At 45.5% G+C, this 13,330-nt stretch overlaps 1 protein-coding gene across 6 annotated transcripts in view; it reads right to left on the bottom strand.

The window, feature by feature from the left end:
- Positions 1 to 13,330, bottom strand: part of DENND2B (DENN domain containing 2B) — a 191,218-nt gene that overhangs the window by 42,820 nt on the left and 135,068 nt on the right. For 5 of the 6 annotated variants that reach the window (XR_012043076.1, XM_072865263.1, XM_072865268.1 and 2 more), the window contains 6 exons: positions 12,769 to 12,984; positions 9,775 to 9,871; positions 8,783 to 8,827; positions 5,854 to 6,038; positions 5,081 to 5,190; positions 413 to 482 (listed from right to left, as the gene is read on the bottom strand). Coding sequence is in view for 5 of the 6 variants with exons in the window: in XM_072865263.1 (XP_072721364.1) it covers positions 413 to 482; positions 5,081 to 5,190; positions 5,854 to 6,038; positions 8,783 to 8,827; positions 9,775 to 9,871; positions 12,769 to 12,984 (723 nt within the window). In the remaining variant the exon portion in view is untranslated. The remainder of the gene's footprint in view (positions 1 to 412; positions 483 to 5,080; positions 5,191 to 5,853; positions 6,039 to 8,782; positions 8,828 to 9,774; positions 9,872 to 12,768; positions 12,985 to 13,330) is intronic. The other variant, XM_072865267.1, reaches the window with a different exon arrangement.

The raw sequence follows: 13,330 nt of genomic DNA, 5'->3' as shown, positions 1-13,330 counted from the left end.
CGACCTGCTGCAGACTGATTAGGCAGTGCTGTCAGAGTACTTTGGAGATGTAAGCAGCTGTCCAAGAGATAAACGCTACTCACAAATGTTTAGAAATACCACATTTGCCTTTGTTTGCAGTGTTGTAGTATTTCTGATTCTGCTTGAAAGCACGTAACATAAAGAATTTAAAAAGTAAATGCTCACAAAAGAAACTTTCCACATTCTTACAAATTTTCTACAAGATTTGGGATCTATTTGATTGAGACAGCCGTTACGAATTCTTCTTTTACTTGAGCTCCTTATATTTCCACATTTCAGAGTAACTGTGTTTTCTTTTAAAACCATGAGAAACACCCTCAAAGTTCAGACTATACTTTTGAGATATTGTTTAACAGAATTCTGCATTTTGAGGTGAAGGTGATGTACTTACCAACAGCCTCCTGCAATAACCAAACCGCCGGCTCCCATCTTCCCCAGTCAGCATGAAAGAGAAGGTCTCACTAGAAGAAAATAAATTGCCCAGATCTTACCATCAGAACTACAGCATAGCTACAACGTAGATAATTTAGAAAGGGATACTGCCTTATCCAGTGCGAGACTGTACCCTCTGGAGGATCTTCTCTCCCTCTGCCCATCATCTGGACATACTCTGTGGACAAATTCCATCAGCAGTAGAGCAAAAATATCTGAACAGTTGTGGACAACCTAGCTATCTTATTATAAGAAGAGATGGGTGCTGAATTTCAGTGACATGGCAGTTGCTTTGTACTGCAGAAGGAACACATGAATCATATTTTGAGGGCATTATTCAAATGCTGTACCTCCCTTACTTTTTAGTTAGATCCTGTCTTTGGTCTGTCCTTTGTTTTTAAAGGGAGAACCTGAGATATTCTCTAAGAGTAGAGAAATCATTTTCTAGTCCAAAAACAACACAGATTTCCAAAATCCAGCTCATTTTATATCCATGTCTAGAATAAGTACCATTTGTGACAAAGAAGTAAACCAACAGTTTAAGGCTATAATTACAGCACAGGTAAAGGGCTGGGTCTGTGAATTTGTGCCTGGACCGAGAAACATTCCTGACTGCTTTGCAAGTTTTAAATGGCATTATATAAAACACTTCTTTGTGCTGGAATGCCAGGGTTTATATAATTATATCTGTATATGGGAGGGACATCTTGTTTCACAAACACGGGTTCATGAAAGTTCTGTCTAGGAGAGCAGCAGCAGAAGAGGTGAAATACTGTGTAGGCAGGGCTGTGTGCTTCTGATACCAATGCTGCCCACACAGTCATCAGCTTCTCCTTCAGTGTTTTCAATAACTTACTATTCAGGTGCTTCCACGTACTGAATAATACAGCCAAGCAACACAGAATATAACATGGTTATGTTCATGTGCCATACGTAAGCCAATAAAAAGCTCCACACATATTCTTGGCTACAGTAATTCCTGCAGGTGAATGCTAGTTCCTTGTCATCATTGAAAGTCCCTCTAGACACACTCTGAACAGGTCTTCATTTACACACGTCTCAGACCGTGCATCTTAAAAAGCCATATCATATTCTAGGGGAATACGGGGAGACCCCACCTGCAGTACTGCATCCAGCTCTGGAGTCCTCAGTACAAGAAAGTACAAGCCACCTCGCTGCTGTTTGTTCCAGGCCCTGTAAACACAGGGACCCTGGCAGCTGGCCCACAATTCGCTGAGCTTTGAGGCCCTCAGGTTCCAAGGAATGCCTGGAAACAAGAGGTCTAAAAGCAAAGCAGATGGCTGCCCATCTTTGCGTGGGAGAAGAGAAGACACGTGGCTGCAGGAACGCGTGGCTGTCATGTACTAGGCCATAGTTTTGGAAGCTCCTTTTCTAGTAAGACTGTTCATGTTAAATCATGTGCACATCCCCGGATGCAGAGGGACAAATGCACTTCTAGAGGGCTGTATCCAGTGCCTGCCTCCATCCCTTTGAGGGACCCCGACCCTCCTGCAGCACCCCTGCCGCCATCTTGTCCAGGGGAGCCCGGGCACGGGATGAGGAGGGGGCTGGAGCCCAGGCACACGAGGGGAGGTGGAGGGCAGTCCCTGTGTCCAAGGGACAGCAGAAGGGCACAGGGGAGCGATCCCCAGGAAAGGGGCCCTCAGCCCCCCCGACCCTCCTCCTTCTCCCACATAAGGCCATCTTCCTCCTTCTCCCATCTTTCAGGCCACAGGCCCCCCAACTCCCAGAGCAGCCGTATTTGGCCACATGTGTCACCATCACAGTGGCCTCCTGCTGTCACAAGCCACCTCGCTACTGTTTGTTCGGGGCCCTATAAATACAGGGACCCCGGCAGCCGGCCCACAATTCACTGAGCTTCGAGGCCCTTGAGTTCCAAGGATGCCTGGAAACAAGAGGTGCAGGAGAAAAGCGGGTGCCTGCTTATCCTTGCGTGGGGGGAGAGAAAAGGCGTGGCTGCAGGAACCGCAGGGGAAGAGGAGGCAGCTTCAGACGGGGGGCACCGTCAGCCACATGTACCACGTGGCTGATGGGGTGGAGCCCATGGAGGTGGATCCACCAGAAGACCCGATGAAAGTGGATGCACCTCCAGCATGGCTCCCCTGGCACCACAACACCGTGCCAGGGCTCCCCTCCGGGACGCCACGGCAGCGGCGGCGCAGGAGCGCCCAGCATTGCAGGAGCGCCCGGACCCACCGCCGCACCTGCCATTAGCTGGCAGGCCCAGCCTCCGCGCCCGGCCGTCCTGCGGGCTCACCCGTTCCATCTCCCGGCATCAACAATTATTGTGTTGATTGCCACGGGTGGCGTGAGCCCTTCTTTCCTATCCCACATCCCCTCCCCCTATTTAAAAAAAAACCCAAACCAATAAACCAAGAACATAACAGTAAAACTGCTTTCCTCCTCTCTTCTTTGGTACTTGGGCGACTGCATCTGGACTCCTCTGTCCCCTCCTGGTCTCCCCAGTCCAGGAAAGACACCGATGCGTGGGCTGTGGGCCCAGACCAGGGCCTTCGAGACGGTCAGGGGCCAGGGCACACGGCACACAAGGGCAGGCTGAGGGAACTGCCTCTGGTCTCGAGGGCGGTGAGACACTGGAGCAGGTTGCCCAGAGAAGGTGTGGATGCCCCATCCCTGGATGTGTTCAAGGTCAGGTTGGCTGGCCCTTTGAGCAACATGGTCCAGTGAAAGACACCTGTCAGCCTCACCTCTGTCCCTGGGAAGACCATGGAACAGAGCCTCCTAGGAGCTATGGCACGTGGAGGACAGGCAAGTGATTGGAGACAGCCAGCATGGCTTCACCAAGGGCAAGCCTTGCCTGACCAACCTAGTGGCCTCCTATGGTGGACTGACTGCATCAGTGGACAAGGGAAGAGCTACGGATGTCATCGATCTGGACTTCTGTAATGCCTTTGGCACGGTCCCCCACAACACCCCTCTCTCTAATGGGAGAGAGATGGATTTCATGGATAGATGTTCGGTGGATGCGGAATTGGCTGGATGGCCGCATCCAGAGGGTAGTGCTCAACGGCTCAGTGTCCGGATGGAGATCAGTGACGAGTGGTGTCCCTCAGGGGTCTGTACTGGGAGCAGTACTGTTTAATGTCTTCATCGACGACATAGACACTGGGATCGAGCGCACCCTCAGCAAGTTTGCAGATGACTCCAAGCTGAGCGGTGCGGCCGACACGCCTGAGGGACGGGATGCCATTTGGAGGGACCTGGACAAGCTCGAGAAGTGGACCCATGTGAACCTCGTGAGGTTCAACAAGGCCAAGTGCGAGGTCCTGCACCTGGGTCGGGGCAAGCCCTGCTATCAAGACAGGCTGGCAGAAGAAGGGATTGAGAAAAGCCAGACGTGAGCTCGCAATGTGCGCTCGCAGCCCAGAAAGCCAACCGTATCCTGGGCTGCATCAAAAGAAGCGTGGCCGGCAGGTCAGGGGAGGTGATTCTGCCCCTCTACCCGGCGCTGGTGAGACCCCACCTGGAGTGCTGCCTCCAGCTCTGGAGCCCTCAGTACAGCAAAGACATGGACCTGTTGGAGCGGGTCCAGAGGGAGGGCCACAAAAATGCTCGGAGGGATGGAACACCTCCCCTGTGAGGACAGGCTGAGAGAGTGGGGGTTGTTGAGCCTGGAGGAGAGAAGGCTCCGGGGAGACCTTATTGCGGCCTTTCAATGCTTAAAGGGGGCTTATAAGAAAGACAGGGGCAGACTTTTTAGTAGGGCCTGTAGCAATAGGACAGGGGGTAATGGTTTGAAACTGAAAGAGGGTAGATTCAGACTAGATACAAGGAAGAAATGTTTTACGAGGAGGGTGGTGAAACACTGGAACAGGTTGCCCAGAGAGGTTGTAGAGGCCCCATGCCTGGAAACATTCAAGGTCAGGCTGGACGGGGCTCTGAGCAACCCGCTCTAGTTGAAGATGTCCCTGCTCACTGCAGGGGGGTGGACTAGATGACCTGTAAAGGTCCCTTCCAACCCAAACCATTCTATGATTCTATCCCTTTGGCCTGTTCTATTACTTCTAAACCTTCAGATGAACAGGTTCTGACACATCAATGCAGGGAAAAAAAAAGATAGATTTTTTGAGGTTTCTTTTGAATGAAAAAGAAAATGCAAGCCTGGCTCTCCCTTCCCTTGCCCTTCTCCTGTAGTCATTCATCTCCAAGGGAAGGAAGACAGGGCTCCTCTGCTAGCATAAAGCTCGGCTCCAAAAAAGTTCTCAGAACGGCATTGCTTTGAGCCAAATGAAGAGGTGTCCTGCAATGTTAGACAAGCATTCTGGGGTAAATGAGGGCAGGTGGTGGGCAGGGCCCTGTCCTTTTTAAGATTTATTTTAAATACTTCTATGTATGCTTTTGGGTTTAGCACTGAAAGGAACCTTCAGACCTCTTCCCCTCAGCCATACAGGCCTGTGAGCCAGGCAGAATAGGGAAGAAAAATAATACAGAGCTTAAAAAAAAAAAAAAAATTAAATACAGCTGCTTGAGCCTGAAGTGGCCAAGACTCAAACTGCTGCTTCCTTAATTGGGCATCGGCAAGCCTGTGGCTGCTCCAGATGCACTCCATCACCACTGTGCAGCAGAGGACCACTGGAGGGTTTACCTGTTGTATTCGGAGACAGGGAGCCAGTCCTTGGCATCAGGAAAGCAGAACTGAGGGATAGCCTTGAGACGCTCCTCCGCTTCACGCATTTGCTTGGTTGGTCTTTCTAGCTGCGGGGGAGGAAATTGAGGTTCAGTCAGTTACTCTTAGTGCCAGCTTCACAGCACCTCTCAGGAGGGGGGGTTACTAATGAGCTCTGAAGAGCAAGGGCCCAACAGCTTGTTCTTTATTTGTGCTTCGCAGAGTGAGGCATGACCCCAGGACAGGCTTATAGATGCTAGTACAATAGAAATGATCACTGCTGGGGTTTTTTTTGTTTTGTTTTGTTTTGTTTTTTTAAATTGCCCAAAACTCCCTTGTTGCACAATGGCCACTTAAAACACAGTCCTAACTCAAATTCCTTTCTGCTTCGAGAGCACAAGAGAAATGCCATAGATCAGCAAAAGGCTTTCCATTGACTTCAGTGAGTTTTGGAACAAATCCTAATATAGCCAAAATTAGTTAGAAGTGAAATATTTAGAAACTGAATTTAAACACAGTCTTTAAAGCACCTACCATCAGGCCAAACTTTCCAGCACTGGAAAAGATAAATTTGTAAACAGGAAAAGCTTTCAGTCACCTTCTCTATGCCCTTAGCTTTGTAACAGATCACTTTGGAAAAATTATGAAAGCTGAATGATTAACACCATTAAAAAAATAGATTTCTATTAATTTTCCCACATATTCACTTTATTGATCTTAGAATGAACTGTATGTAAGAATTTTTCTTTTACCTTGGGAAACTGATATGTCACTTCTGGGAGGTAAGTGTTTTTAGAGGGCTTCTTTTTCAGTGACACTACCACAAAATACTCAAATAACTCCCGTTCTTGCCATTCAATCAGCTCCAGTTCCAGGGTTCGATAACTTGGAGCCCTCTTCAGCATTGACTGGATGTGTACTAGACGTTGGGTATGAGCTAGCATTTAAAAAAAAAAGAAAAAAAGAAAAAAAAGACAGATCGTTACCTGGGACTGTAATGTGTATGTGTAAGCCACAGCCATTCACAAAGGACTTTCAGTTTGCCAGCATATTATTCCAAGCATGTTCTCCTTTCAAAAGCAAACCCTCATACTGTAGTCTCCCTCACTAATTGCACCCATAAATCAAAACTCTCTCCAAGTACTGAAGTGATGCAACACTAAGTCACTGAAATAATTTGCAGTTCATAAGTGTTACCCTGCCAAAGGTCTGCTTTTTCTTCGCACATAAGACTAGATTATAAGCCCTTAAGTGGGAGTGCAAATGCACTAGGGCCTTCAGGGTGACATATCTCAGGCCTGATGGAGGGGAGGAGGAGGAGGAGGGGAGGGAGGAGGGGAAGGGGAAGGAAGGAAGGGGAAGGGGAAGGGGAAGGGGAAGGGGGAGGGGAAGGGAGGGAGGGAGGAGGAGGGGAGGGGAGGGAGGGAGGGGAGGGAGGAGGAGGAGGGAGGGAGGGAGGGAGGGAGGGAGGGAGGGAGGGGAGGGAAGGGAAGGGAAGGGAAGGGAAGGGAAGGGAAGGGAAGGGAAGGGAAGGGAAGGGAAGGGAAGGAAGGGAAGGAAGGGAAGGAAGGAAGGGAAGGGAAGGGAAGGGAAGGGAAGGGAAGGGAAGGGAAGGGAAGGGAAGGGAAGGGAAGGGAAGGGAAGGGAAGGGAAGGGAAGGGAAGGGAAGGGAAGGAAGGGAAGGGAAGGGAAGGAAGGGAAGGGAAGGGAAGGGAAGGGAAGGGAAGGGAAGGGAAGGGAAGGGAAGGGAAGGGAAGGGAAGCGAAGGGAAGGGAAGGGAAGGGAAGGGAAGGGAAGGGAAGGGAAGGGAAGGGAAGGGAAGGGAAGGGAAGGGAAGGGAATCAAATTGCCTCCTGTGGGATTGCTTTGCTTGTGCCAATTCGATTGAGGGGCAATCTTAGATTCATGGTCACGTCCAGTCCTGATTCAAGCATCTGCCTTGATCCAGTGACTTGTCACTAGACGTCTATGGCAGACTAGTCAGTAACACCATTACCAGTTCTGGTAGACCAATAAGTGAAAATAGCTAAGCAAAACCAGCTTCCTGCATGCTCTTCTCCATCTCTTCACACCAGGATCTCTGTGCAATGGCAAATGAATTATCAGCAGCACATGTCAATCCCTTAAGGCTATATTAGTATATATTACTGATATATTACTATATCACACTGCCCATAGTTTGCAAAAGGCAGACTGTCCCTTGTGGTAGGGAAGTAAGATGTCACAAGCACTTGATCACAGCAGTAATTAATTGACAGAAAGAAAGGGAAACCCCTTGATGACCAGCCATCATACAACTGGTTCAACAACACACAAATTAAAAATTATTTTGATAAAGCACTTGGATCTTGGTGTGACTGCACAACTAGGGAAGCTAAATCCCAAGAAATAACCTGCCTTGTCCTGCCTTGAGATAGCCCCACACTGCCAGCCAGTGCTTCATATTTGCAAGAGGTGAAACCAAGAGCCCACCCCACCCCAACAGACAGGGACCCAGTGAATCCTGTCATGCTACATATGACAACTGGATCTTTGGCTCAGGATGCCCTGAGAGCATCAATGTAAATATAAGGTCACACAGGAGCAGTTGATTAGTGAGCTACCAGAATGAAGATCCTCCGTTCCACAACAATGGGGGGAAAATGGGAGGAAAAGCTTCCTAGTTTCCAGTGAAATCAGAATATCCTCCCAATAACAAGAGAGAGGCCAGGCCCCGTCTGTCTTCTTTCATGGGCTATGAGCAAAAGCAACTCCTATATTTTTTGACACGAAGAAAAACAGAACTGAAAGTGCTTTTGGGCTGGTACCTGTCTACAAAGGAGAAATGAGTCTTTTTCCACACATCACTGTACAATGTTGCATACAGCCTGTTTTGGGTGGTCTTACAACCACCTATCTGGAACAAAACTGTTTCCCTAAGACAATTTTTTACAGCAAGTTTTCCTGCATGAACTGTAAGCAGGTGACATCTGCAGTAGACAGACACGAATGCTTGCCCCTTATATTATCACCACAGCTCCACACTCTTGGTTTTTTCCCCCCTTACTTACTAACAACACAATAGGTTTTTAGTAATAAAATCTGTTGTTGCTGCCTTCAACTTTTTTATAGTTCTCTCTGTGTACCAGGACTCTTGAAAATGAGGGACTAATTTACTGGCCTGGATCAAGCAGAGTTTGTGCAGGTGCTGTGCACTGATAAAGGAATTTCTACAATTTGGAGACTGCAGACCTATAAAAGAGTATGAGAACCGCTACGCTGGATCAGACCCAGAATCTTGCCTCCAACAGCAGCTAGCTGTAGACACTTAATGCAGTATACGAATAAGAAGAGAGGATATTTATCCAATCTCATCCCTCTAAGTTTGCACCCAGTAGTCAGTCTGGAAAACATCAGCATCTGTGAAGTGGCTGACAAAGCAAAACTATCAAAGGTCCTGTTCTTCATTATATGACACAGTTGCCAAATCCTTGTTAGATCCTCACAGCTCATTTTGTCCTTGCTTTCCACATTCATGCTCCTGTGTTGGAAACTTTGTGAGCTCTGCAGCAATGGAGTTAGCATAGTTCAGGAAGGAAAATATAGGCCATGGACAGGAACAACGTACAGTAGCAGGAGAATGTATGTTGATAAGGTCTGTGACGGTGGCTGACTTGAAGTTATTGAAGGCTGATCCCTTACCTTTAAACCTGTCATCTGAGTCACTCTCACTCTCGCTGTTCTCATCTGCAGGAGACAGAGGGATCAGTTAATGCAAAACCAAAGCAAACATAAACTTGGTTTACTGTGGTGAAACTGGGAGAAATCATATCTCACACTGAGCCTTGTGATCCACACATGGTCTCTCCTCCGTTTTAAAACATCTTGAAATAAACAGTTTGAATGACCCCTTTAGATTGTGTTTTCCCTGGATTAAGTTTCAATTTTGCTTAAGAATAAGAGTTTTGTTTTGATGAAAGTGCAAAATTAATTCTCCATTAAAGCAATTGGTTGCACTGGACCCCCATCTATGCTAAACTACAGTGGTGAATGTGCCATTTGGAAAATGGATTTTAACCCCCCTACTTCTTTTTCAGACTTTATTTTTTTAAAAAAAAAAGTTATGCAGCATTTGAGAAGTCCAAGTAAGCCTTATGAACTTTGTCTGTCTGGGCAACATTTTCAATCACCAGAACTCACGAAACTGAGTGAGAGTAACATGTAAAAGTAACCTTATGACAAGATGCATTTCTGAGGTGTACTCACATTAAAGCTCTATTGTACTCCTACTACAAACATGGCCTAAATTTCTTTTTGGCCCCTGCTTTTGCAGAAGCAGTTTGAAGCGCAGCATGAGTTATATTCACATGCCAGGAAAAAGCATGAATGAATTACAAGGTCAAAACTGTGAACTTTGGACAAAACTTACAGATGTAAATTACTCAAAAAGTGAACTAAAGAAGAAGCTGGATAACTCTAGGTGATCATGGGATTAATAGGGTAGACAATGCTGAGAATCTTGGTTATTTTTAGCTCATCCCCATTTTCTCCTCTTGCAGACACAAAGTTATAATTGTTCATAGAAGAAAGTTGTAAACAAAGTAGAGCCTGGGGTAGATGTGGAGGAAAGGAGGGAATCTGTTAATCCTGTAACATTCAAATGGATTCACTGAACTGTGATGCTTGTGTCATACCTCGTAGGGATGCGGTCTCAATATTGGACATAGAAAGTTTCTTCAATCGTTTTTTTCCTCTTTTTGCACTGTAGATGGAATTGATTCTTTGGACAAGCTGCAAAATAAGAAAATAAGGAACCAGTAAGACCAAATACTTTTCTACCAGGAGACTTCTAATTAATCTATACAAACAAAGAATTTGACCACAGATGATAGGCCAGCTGAACCCCCCAAAGCCTTTACTATTTCAAAGTGCATTTCTTATCTCTCTTATTTTGAATCCCATTTGTTTGAATCAGTTATTTTGAATCTCACTCCTTTACCTATGGATATATTTTAAAAAACAATTAAATAACTCAGAAACCTAAATCCCATTTTCAAAAATCACATAGACATTTGTAATAAAAGTACAATGAGTCTGAGGATTCAAAGATAGCTGTTATCCTCTACCACCTCATTCCTCTCTCTCTATGCTATTGTTTCTCTCTTCACTTGCACTAAGTAACAGTGATCCATTAGGCATATCCAACTTTGCCAAACTCTCATGGACCCTAAGATCATATTCTTATTTTGAATACAGGAGTAACATGTGTGTTAGCACCTCTCTGAAGTGAGATTTTAGTGTGTTCAAATAAGCACAGGAGATGGCCCTAACTTTTTAAAGCCTTTTCAGGTACAGGGTGAACCAGCTGCTTTGAAGCTATATCATATCAACTGAGGATCTGGCCCATATGGACTTCTCTCTGCCCTTTCCAACTCGTGCTGTACTTACCGTACTTCAGAGGTGCTGTATCTACTGTCTCCAATCTTATCCTTATCTACAAAAGTATTTTGAAGTTAGCTACTAGTACTTTAGTACTAGTACTAGGCTTTAAGCAGCACTAGTCAGAATTTTAACTCCTGGTAATCATCTTTATGACTTCCCTCAGAAGGGTTAATGAAGATAATAACTGTCTAGCCAAAAAAATCTGAGATGATGGAAAATATTAATGAGATAACTTGTGTTTAGTGCCTTCAACAAGAGGTTGGGATTAATAAGAATTCGTAATTAAACAGAATACTATAACTTCTGGAGAGTCATAAATATGTAGTAATTAATCTTCATAATGTTTTTATGAGTCAGGAATAGTATATTTCATTCCATAGCAGCATTACTCATAGAACTATAATACAATTTGCAAAAGCTGTTTTACCTCAGCTTGCAGGGAGAAATAAACTCAGTGAGAGAAACTAATTCGTCGTAGACACAGTAGAAAGTCAGTAACAGAGCACAGACTGGAACAAAAACTCATGCAGCCCCTCCAACAGAGGAACAGGGTCTGGCCCAGAACAGACAGTTTGAAGTGTTGAAATCCTTGCTTGTTCTCCTGCTTGAAGCAGTATTAGGGATTTTGCCTCTACATGCTGACTGAGCCATGTGCAACCCACCAGCAATGGTCAGCTGGAACTTCTGCTTGCGGCCATGCACCTGGCTCTGCCCACTGGGAATCTGCACAGCACCATGGCAGAGTCAGCAGGATGAAATCCTGCCTGGCTCCAGTGCATGCGCCGGCCCAAAAACTCCTGCACATAAGCACTAAACAAGGCACCAGGAACCAGGAGTGAGGGGCCTTGCTGGGATTTTTCACTCCCCTCGCTGTGCTGCTTGGCACTTTGTCTGCTTGAGCTACTTCACCAGGGGTAAAATACCTGCACTGTGGTGAGGAAAGCCCAGATATTTAAAGAATTTAGATATTGCTTCACAAAGCATCACTGGGGATGGTACAGAACAGGAGTTTCTCAGGTTAGAGTTTTTCCCTCTAATTAACTTTTTCTCAATAAAAGCCTGAGATTCTCCAGTAATATGTGATTCTAGGAGCTAGAGTGGTCAAAACCAGAAATTATCACGAGATTTATGATAAAACTATGAACATTCATATGCTGAAAAGATATTTTCATATAAGGAGAATGTCTGTCCCTTAAATAAAAAAAAAAGAAAAAAGTTGGGTACATACAAAACTAACAGCCAAACTTTCCAAGTTTTACTTAAAACCAAGTAGTAACCTACTCTGTAAGTTACTCTGTAACTTCCTTCACAGATGTATGTTCATTTGTGCAGTAAAATAGTATATTCCAAGAAAATAAAAATATAGTAGATATTAAGGACATAGGATTAATTTCCTCCTTTTTGCTTGTTTCCTGCTTAGACAGAATTTCAGACTAATTGACAGGAACATAAAAATCTCACTCTACTCACAGTATTTACAGCCATGTACTTTAAAATACGGTCTCTAATAAGAACAGGAAAGAGCTGAATATACAGTAAAAATCAACTTTGTTCACAAGCCAAAAATAAATATATTGGCAGTTCTTCCCCTCTCTGCTGCTACTGTACTAGAAAAGGTTTGTTGGGTTTTTTTGGTTGTTGTTTGGTGGCTTAGGTTTTTTTCACATCCCATTTTGAATTGGAAAACTCCTTGAAAAACGGAAAATTAATTTTTACTTCAAATCCATCAAGACAACAGGGTTATCAGGATGGGGTAGGTTGTGAGTAAATGAAGGGAAACATATTAGGCCAATAATAGTTATTTTCCTGAGACCAGTAAACAAATGATGGGGAAAAAAAACCACTTCAGATGCTGCTGCATGTTATAAATAATAATTGCTTGGCCATCACCCATTCAAAGTCATAAAGTTAGGTACACAACAATGCTCTGGCCCACAGAACTTAAAGACAAGTGTGGAAAACAGAAGTGGGTTAAAATCAACTCTGTGCAAAGATGGCCATCAATCAGATGTTCGCTACTCTTGGACCAGGGCAGAGTTACCCACTTCTAGGGAACATACAGTACAGCTGTATGTAAAAAAGGAGTATGTCTTCGCTCCTGAGAGTTACTGTTTCTGGTTTGATCTCAATTTTCCTTTAGTATACAAAAAGAGCTTTCAGTGATGGCTAAAGGCTGGACAGAAATTTGCAAGCTCTTGCAGACAGGTGACCTATCCTCAGCATAAGCCTGATCACCCTGCCAGTACCTTTGGGATCCTCCTGGCCCGCCGTGTAGACAGCAGCTCACTTGTGGTACTCAGGCTGTCCTCATTGAGGCTGGAAGGGGAGGAGGGAATGCCAAGCTGAGCCAGCAGCAGCATGTCATCGTGACTGTGCCGCTTGGGCAGCCGTGGTAAGCGGTGGCTCTTCCTTTCTGACCAGTTCCCGATGCGCAGAGACTGGCTGCTGGGCTTCGAAGGTAGCTGCAGGAACAAGAACAGCTTGAGCTCTTCCCCTCCTCAGCAACAGTGCAGAAGCAGCTCTTTGTGAGTGAGTGGTGGCTACACAAGGACATCAGTGCCAGGTGAGCCACTGCTCTGTGGGATATGTGCGAAGAGAGGGTTTAAGGTCAAAATGAAGAGACGGGGTCAATATCTAAGACTTTAAAGTTGACTTTAAAGTTCAAAGAAAACAATGGTACTTTTGGCTTTGGTGCATTTCCATGCACCCACATCACATCAACTCTATGAGGTTTCAAACCTAACTTAGAGGCTTGGCTGACATCAGAACACTGACCCCATGGGCCTGATCTGTCTCTTTCACTTGCAG

This window comes from Ciconia boyciana, chromosome 6 (assembly GCF_034638445.1).
Source record: "Ciconia boyciana chromosome 6, ASM3463844v1, whole genome shotgun sequence".
Taxonomy (NCBI): Eukaryota; Metazoa; Chordata; class Aves; order Ciconiiformes; family Ciconiidae; genus Ciconia; species Ciconia boyciana.
The sequence above is the reverse complement of the archived record's forward strand: the minus strand, read 5'-3'. Positions and strand labels throughout refer to the sequence as shown.